At 41.1% G+C, this 8,283-nt stretch overlaps 1 protein-coding gene across 1 annotated transcript; it reads left to right on the top strand.

The window, feature by feature from the left end:
• The first annotated feature begins 4,630 nt into the window (after positions 1–4,630).
• LOC308250447 (actin-related protein 2/3 complex subunit 2-like) lies at positions 4,631–5,942 on the top strand. Its single transcript, XM_080673103.1, has one exon. The coding sequence runs from the start codon at positions 4,752–4,754 to the stop codon at positions 5,655–5,657; it is 906 nt and encodes a 301-aa protein (XP_080529229.1). The 5' UTR covers positions 4,631–4,751; the 3' UTR covers positions 5,658–5,942.
• Positions 5,943–8,283: the final 2,341 nt, after the last annotated feature.

Below are 8,283 nucleotides of genomic sequence, written 5' to 3'. Positions count from 1 at the left end.
AGCTAAAGAGGCTAACTATGTAATTTATATATTTACATGAAAAAGTGATAATAATAAGAGTTAAGAAGGATTTAGGCTAGTTATTCAGAAAACATTATTATTTTTAATTTCCTCTCACCCACTCACTATGTTCTCGAACCACTTCTGTGCACAATAATGACCAGAATGTGAGCCAGCACAGTTAATGTCAGTTGAAGGCATGAGTATAAATTAGTGCTATGGTTCACTTTATGCTTCTTATCTCTCCACAGCCTGGTGCTTTTTAAGTCTGGCCTAACTTTTTTGAAACTTTGGGCCTCAGGGCCTGTGCTAATTTACATAAGGGTCTGAAGAAGAAACACTTCATAAAATTTCCATATATAAATTGCAAGACTTATGTGAAATGCACTAGTTAAAATTGGTGATAAATTCCTGTTACCAGCCATCTGGTTTGATTCTGCTAAATGCAATGTAGTCTCCATGACAAAAAGAATTAGAATGTACCGGAGGGGATTTTTTTTTAACTTGGGAAATATAAAAAGACAGATTTTGCAGAGTTTCCGATAAAAGGTCCCTTGAAAATTTTCACTAACTGGCTTGTTTAAATCAAAGTACATAAGTGATTAAATATATGATTATGTAACAAAATTCTCATAAATGTTAGAGCTAATTTGACTTTAATGGATAATTATTTCCTTAATCAGAGTTAGAAAGATTGACTTAGTTCTCAGTATTTTCCTATTTGAAAGTAATTGATGAATATCATATGAAAGAATTTAAGAACAATGATATCTACCTTGCAATGCTTCAAAAATACATAAATCATTTTTGTGCTTTCATCATTTGACAGGCAAATAAATAAGTTATTAAATGTACATTCTCTTAAGTTTATAGAATAATAGTAATAACTATTAAGGGCTTAAAGCCTGTGAATAAGCATGTACAAAACAGCAAAATCTTTGAATCTCCTCTTTGGTGATTCCAGTTAAGAATCTGCCTAGAAAATAAGTGTACAAGTACTTTCATTAAGAGGGGAAGCCTAATTCTCCTCCCGTGAGTTATGGGCTGCCGTTAGTGATTCAACGTCTAATGAAAAGAAGGTCACAGTAATATCACTGTGCAACTTCTGTGACCAGACCATACAAGGGGTGTTGATTTCCTCCTTTCTCTCTTTCTTGGATGACTCTTCCTGGAGGGAGTCAGCTGCCATGTCATGAAAGAAACTCAAGCAGCTCTATGGAGGTCTACCTGCGAAGGAATGGAGGCCTCCTGCCAACAGCCAAAGTGGATCTCCAACCCCATTCAAGTTTTCAGATAAATGGAGCCCTTTCTGGCATATTTAATGCAACCTCATGAGAAATCCTGAAACCAGAACCATCCAGCTAAGCTGCTCCTAAATCCCTGATTTTTGAAATTGTGAGTTAATAAATATGAATTGTTTTAAACTGCTAAATGTCAGGATAAGTTATTATGAAGCAAAAGAGAATTAACATGTTACCTATACAGTATTTATATGTCAAATATCATTTATTCTTTTTAGGAATCTCATGGTTAATTTGCATTGCCACAAATTCCAACAGGTCAAAATAGTTTATTCATTATTCTTTCCTTTTGTTTACTTGGATAATTATCACCATCTAATTCTACCCTATGGGTCTCATTAGTTCTATTGAAGCATCCATCTTATATAAAAACTACTGTTTGAAATTTTAGCCCTGCTATTTGGCTTCTGTAAATGCTTGCTTGCTTGCTTAAATAATAAGGAAAATAAGAGTACTCCCACTTCAGAGAGGCCATTAAACCTTCCCCAGATGAAATTATCAGTGCTGGCACCAGGCCAAGCCTTTGGTTGAGGTCTCAAGGCCCCAGCACATAGGGGCTCTTTAAGAACTTGCAAAGGGGGCCAGAAACACTCCATATTTGGGAGACAAAGAAGGTAAAAACATATAAATAGGGAAAATTCCTTCATGTTGGGGTCCAGAATTTGAGAGGAATTTTCCTCTGGACCCGCACATAATAAATGTAATTCCATCTCTCTAAGTTGCTTGGTTCTTCTCCAGTTTTCTGTAACATTATTAAGATCAGGGAATCCATCAGTCAACTTTGCTTCCCACAACAGCCACCATAGGACTCAGCAAAGCCCCTTCATAACTGCATTTCATATCTTGACAAAAAACGTGTCCTGTGGGCCTGCTGAAGAGTATGCTAAGGGAGTAGTTAAGTAATTTGACCATAATTTATCACAAGATTATTATTTAAGTATTCAGACTCCTTTTACAGCATGCTAGTGAAAGTTTGGCATTTCATCCTCAGTAACTAACTATAAAGCCACCAATAAACCTAGGCATCAATTAAACAATTTAGTGGATTATTATACCACTCCCAAATTCTCAAGCTACTATGTTAAGTCCTGAATCCTAGATAAGTGCACCCATTAATTTTGATTCGGGTTGTTTTCCGGAGCAGGATGCAATGGTCTGGGTCCCTCCCAACTGCCTTTCCCTGCAGGCCTGGTTGCCCCCAACTTCCCTCCTCTGCTGGCTTGGTCACCCCTAACTGCCCTCCCCTGCAGGCTTGATTGCCCCCAACTGCCCTCCCTTGCAGGCCTGGTCCCTCCCAACTGCCCTCTCCTGCTGGCCTGATCGCCCACAACTGCCCTCCCTTCATGCATGGTCCCTCCCAACTGCCCTCCCCTGCTGGCCATCTTGTGTCCACTTGGGGGCAGGATCTTTGACCACATAGGGGCAGCCATATTGTGTGTTGGAGTGATGGTCAATCTGCATATTACTCTTTTATTAGATAGGATAGAGGCCTGGTGCACGGGTGGGGGCCAGCTGGTTTGCCCTGAAGGGTGACCCGGATCAGGGAGGGGGTTCCCTTGGGGCATGAGGTGTCCTGGGCGAGGGGCCTATGGTGGTTTGCAGGCTGGCCACACCCCCTGGCGACCCAAATGGAGGCCCTGGTATCTGGGGTTTATTTATCTTCTACAATTGAAACTTTGTAGCCTGGAGAGGAGCCAAGCCTTCTGCTTGCGCCATGGCGGCAGCCATTTCTGTTGGGATTTATGTATCTTCTATAATTAAAACTTTGTAGCCTTAAGCGAGGCCTGGGCTGGCCAGGGTGTGCAGAAAGCTTGGCTTCTTCCATCGCCGGGAGCAACCCTAGCCTCCTGCTCTTTCTAGCTCTGTGGCTGCTGCCATTTCTGTTTGGGTTTATGTATCTTCTATCATTGAAACTTTGTAGCCTTGAGTGGAGGCCTAGGCCGGCATGGCAGGCAGAAAGCTTGGCTTCCTACATTGCCAGGGAAACCCAAGCCTCCCTCCTGCTCTCTGTGGCCATAGCCATCTTGGTTGGGTTTATTTGCATATTCGCTCCTGATTGGCTGGTGGGCATGGCTTGTGGGTGTAGTGAAGTGATGGTTAATTTGCATATTGCTCTTTTATTAGATAGGATTAGCAGGAGAACTGACATCTTTCATTATAATGATTGAGTCATACAAATTATGTACAAAGGATAGCATGCCAATTATTCAGGTCTGCATTAATGCCTCTCAATTGTTTTTTTTAAGTTTTCTGCTTAGAGATTTTTCATAAAATGAATTGGGCACATGCTTAGTTGTTTGTTAATTACTTTGGCTATTACAGAACTTATTTTCCTATACATGTTCATTTTGTATTGACTTGAATTTGACTTTATGTACAAAATTATATGCTGAAAATTTGCTGAACTCGCTTTTATATGATCCCAGTTTCTGTCAAATTTATTAGAAAGTATCCAATATAATAAAGAGGTAATATGCAAATTGACCATCACTCCAACACACAAGATGGCCACCCCCATATGGTCAAAGATGGCTGGCAGGGGAGGGCTGTTGGGAGGGACCAGGCCTTCAGGGGAGGGCAGTTAGGGGCCACCGGGCTGGCAAGCGAGGGCAGTTAGGGGTGACCGGGCCAGCAGGGGAGGGCAGTTGAGGGTGACCAGGCCTGCAAGGGAAGACAGTTAGGGGCAACCAGGCCTGCAGGGGAGGGCAGTTATGGGTGACCAGGCTGGCAGGAGAAAACAGTTAGGGGCAATCGGGCCAGCAAGGGAGTAGTTAGGCATCAATCAGGCTGGCATGGGAGTGGTTAATGAGTGATCAGGCTGGCAGGCAGAAGCGGTTAGGGGCAATCAGACAGGCAGGCAGGCGAGTGGTTGGGAGCCAGCAGTCCTGGATTGTGAGAGAGCAGTCAGACATCCCTCAAGGGGTCCCAGATTGGAGAGGGTGCAGGCTGGGCTGAGGGACACACACAGCAACCCCCGCCATGCACAAATTTTGTGCACCGGGCCTCTAGTTAAAATATAAGAGGAGCCTGGCTGGTGTGATTCAGTGGTTGAGTGTCAACCCCATGAACCAGGAGACCACAGTTCAACACCTGGTCAGGGCACATGCCCAGGTTGTGGGCTCAATCCCCAGTAGGCATGCAGGAGGCAGCCTATTAATGATTCTCTTTAATCATTGATGTTTCTATCTCTCTCCCCCTCTTGTGTCCTCCCTGAAATCAATTAAAAACAAAACAAAACAGGTAGGTCTGGTGGGTTGGTGGGTGTCTCCACAGTCAGTGCGTGCATCTTTCCCTTCCTCTACCCTGATCCCTCTCCCCTTCTTCCCTAACCGCCTACCCCACCCAGACCCCTCCTCAGGGGGCAGCAGGGCCGCTCCCTTTGTCCTTCCTTCCCTTACCCATCCTTACCCGCCCTTGTCTCGCCTTCCCCTGCCCAGGGCAGCCGCCGCCATGATCCTGCTGGAGGTGAACAACTGCATCATCGAGGAGACGCTCGCGCTCAAGTTTGAGAACGTGGCCGCCGGAAACAAACCAGAAGCAGTAGAAGTAACATTTGCAGATTTTGATGGGGTCCTCTATCATATTTCAAATCCTAATGGAGACAAAACAAAAGTGATGGTCAGTATTTCTTTGAAATTCTACAAGGAACTTCAGGCACATGGTGCTGATGAGTTACTAAAGAGAGTGTATGGGAGCTTCTTGGTAAATCTAGAATCAGGATACAATGTCTCTTTGCTGTACGACCTTGAAAATCTGCTTGCATCCAAGGATTCCATTGTGCATCAGGCTGGCATGTTGAAACAAAATTGTTTTGCCTCTGTCTTTGAGAAATACTTCCAGTTCCAAGAAGAGGGCAAGGAAGGAGAGAACAGGGCAGTTGTCCATAATATAAGGGATGATGAGACCATGTATGTTGAATCTAAAAAGGACAGAATCACGGTAGTCTTCAGCACAGTGTTTAAGGATGACGACAATGTGGTCATTGGAAAGGTGTTCATGCAGGAGTTCAGAGAAGGATGCAGAGCCAGCCACACGGCCCCACAGGTCCTCTTTAGCCACAGGGAACCTCCTCTGGAGCTGAAAGACACCGATGCTGCTGTGGGTGACAACATTGGCTACATTACCTTCGTGCTGTTCCCTCGCCACACCAATGCCAGCGCTCGAGACAATACCATCAACCTGATCCGCACTTTCCGGGACTCCCTGCACTACCACATCAAGTGCTCTAAGGCCTATATTCACACACCTATGCAGGCAAAAACATCCGACTTCCTCAAGGTGCTGAACCGTGCACGCCCAGATGCTGAGAAGAAAGAAATGAAAACAATCACGGAGAAGACGTTTTCATCCCGCTAACTCTTGGGAACAGGAAGAGGAAGCTGCTGGCAACTGAAGGCTGGAACACTTGCTACTGGATAATGGTAGCTTTTAATGCTGCACCTCTTCATGTTCTCAAGGGATTTTCCATTTAGGTTCCATTTTGTACACGTTGGAAAATAATCTGCAGAAACGAGCTGTGCTTGCAAGGACTTGATAGTTCCCAAGAATTAAAAAAAAAAAAAATCCACTTGATCAACTTAATTCCTTTTCTTTATCTTCCCGCCCTCACTCCCCTACCCTTCCCCTCTCCTTCCAAGCTCTTTTGCTTTGCAATATATTACTGGTAATGAGTTGCAAGATAATGCAATCTTAACTTGTTTTCTCCTGAGTATTTGAGTACAAAACTCCTGTATCTAAATACGGTTGGGGTCATTAATAAAGAAAATCTTTCTATCTTAAAAAAATAAAAATAAAAAAACATATTTTTTTAAAAAGGTAACAGGACTAGAAATTTTAATATTTTTAGAAATGGAAAATCCAAATTAGCCCATATATAAATTTTATTTTTTTTGTACTGTTAACTATCAGATATTATATGAAATTTTAACTGGATTGATTACAATTTTTTATTTGACTCAAGTAAGATTTTTAAAGCATATAATTATTTTCCAATAAATGTTTTAAATGAAGCATGTGTGTTTGATAAAGTGTGTGGGTGCTAACTTTTTTTTTTTTCTTTTGGAGGCCTCTCTAACCACATCTGAATGAAAATATTCTAAATGTTACTTCTCATTTATGATGGACTATTGTATTTTAAATAGTTTCCATTTTTTATAATTTTATTTTCCAAAATTTCTAAAATAAATATATATTATTTTATCATAAAAATAATAAATTTTAAAAGTCAGTTTCACTTACGATGAAGCATCCATCCTATATAAAAACAGCTGTTTAAAATTTTAACCCTGCTATTTTGGCTTCTGTAAATGCTTGCTTGCTTAAATAATAAGGAAAATAAGACTACTCCCACTTCAGAGAGGCCATTAAACCTTCCCCAGATGAAATTATCAGTGCTGGCACCAGGCCAGGCCTTTGGTTGAGGTCTCAAAGCCCCAGCACATAGGAGCTCTTTAAGAACTTGCAAAGAGGACCGGAAAACACCATATTTGGGAGACAAAGAGGGTAAAAAGGTATAAATACAGGAAACTTCCTGTGTGACGGGGCCCAGAATTTGAGAGACATTTTCCTCTGGGCCTGCACTTAATAATAATAATAATAATAATAATAAATGTAACTTCATCTCTCTAAGTGTTACTTGGTTCTTCTCTGGTTTTCTGTAACAATGATATTCTAAGAACTAGAGGGTGGGTAACAATAGGGAAGTATATTACTGCTTTAGGCATACTAAGTGAAGAATTCACTATATTTAACATGAGTTTATCTTATTGTTTAGGATGAACTCACTTATTAATTCTAATGTTATATCTGAATATTCTCTTGATTTTCTATGTACATAACCATAACATAAGAATAGTTTAATTTCTTATTTCTAATGTTTATAACGTTTAGTTTCTATTCATTGCTTTAATGACTTACCAAGGGCGTCCAGTGTAATGTTGAATGTAAAGGCACACTTGTCTTGATTCTGACCTCTAAGGGAACACTTTTAAAAATTTCATTGTGTAATGTGTACACTATGATTTTTATAGATACCTTTTATAAGATGTTTATTGGTCCCATCTATTCCTAATTTGCAAAGAGTTGTTATCATAAATGAATTTAAAATTGTACCAAACACTTTTTCTTCATCTGAGATAAACATGATTTTTCTTCTTTATTCTGTTAATGTTTTAAAATACATTGTTAAACCCTTTCTATTTCTCTCCTTTTTAAACGCTTTATTAGGCTAACCTCATTGTTTCATATAACCAATTTTTACTTACTAACGTACTTGTTATATCAGTTACTGAGAGTGGTCGATTAAAAATCTCCCTCGATATTATGGATTTTCCATTTCATTTGTAGTTTTGTTAATTTTCACTTTATAAATCCTGAGCTGGACTGCTCTTTTAAGAGGGTGAGGGTGAGATTAATGTTCAGTAGAGATAGTGAGGACTCAGGAAGCTCTCAAGAGGCAGAGTGTAGACCTGAGAGTGGTCGAGATTAAGAGAGTTCAGTAACAGTAAAAGAATTAGCTTTAGCTTCATCGTGTTCCTTTGCTGTGTAGGAAGCAGTAATTTTATGGTGCTTCTGTGTTCCAGTAAGGGCAGAAGATTTCTCCTGGGACTAGCCTCGGGTTCTAGCAGCACTCATAAAAAGACAAAATGAGAATTATTAGAAAGATAAAACCAATGATTATCCAGAAATACCAGAGCATTTTGCATTTAAGAGAAGATAAGAAAGAAAGATTAGTGTAAGGAAGAATTCAGCAGGGCATTTCTGAATCCCTTTGAGCAGGTTGATCAGCCAGGTCTGTTGTCTTCTTGAGGGTGATCAGCAGGGGGTGTTTCTGGTCAGAGGTCACCTTCCACTCAGTCTGGGCGTCGCTCGGCTGGTGGGCTGCCTTCACCCGGGAGTGGTGAATCCAGTTGTTCAGTCCTACAACCTTGAGAGCTGTGGGGGTGGTTAGTATGACTGGATAGGGTCCCTTCCAAATTGGCTT

The sequence above is a fragment of the Plecotus auritus genome, assembly GCF_963455305.1.
Source record: "Plecotus auritus genome assembly, chromosome: 1".
In the NCBI taxonomy this organism is placed as follows: Eukaryota; Metazoa; Chordata; class Mammalia; order Chiroptera; family Vespertilionidae; genus Plecotus; species Plecotus auritus.
This window is presented reverse-complemented; position numbering and strand designations above follow the sequence as displayed.

Excerpts from the sequence above, each read along its gene's own strand:
- LOC308250447 (XM_080673103.1), top strand. The coding sequence starts at position 4,752 with ATGATCCTGCTGGAGGTGAACAACTGCATCATCGAGGAGACGCTCGCG.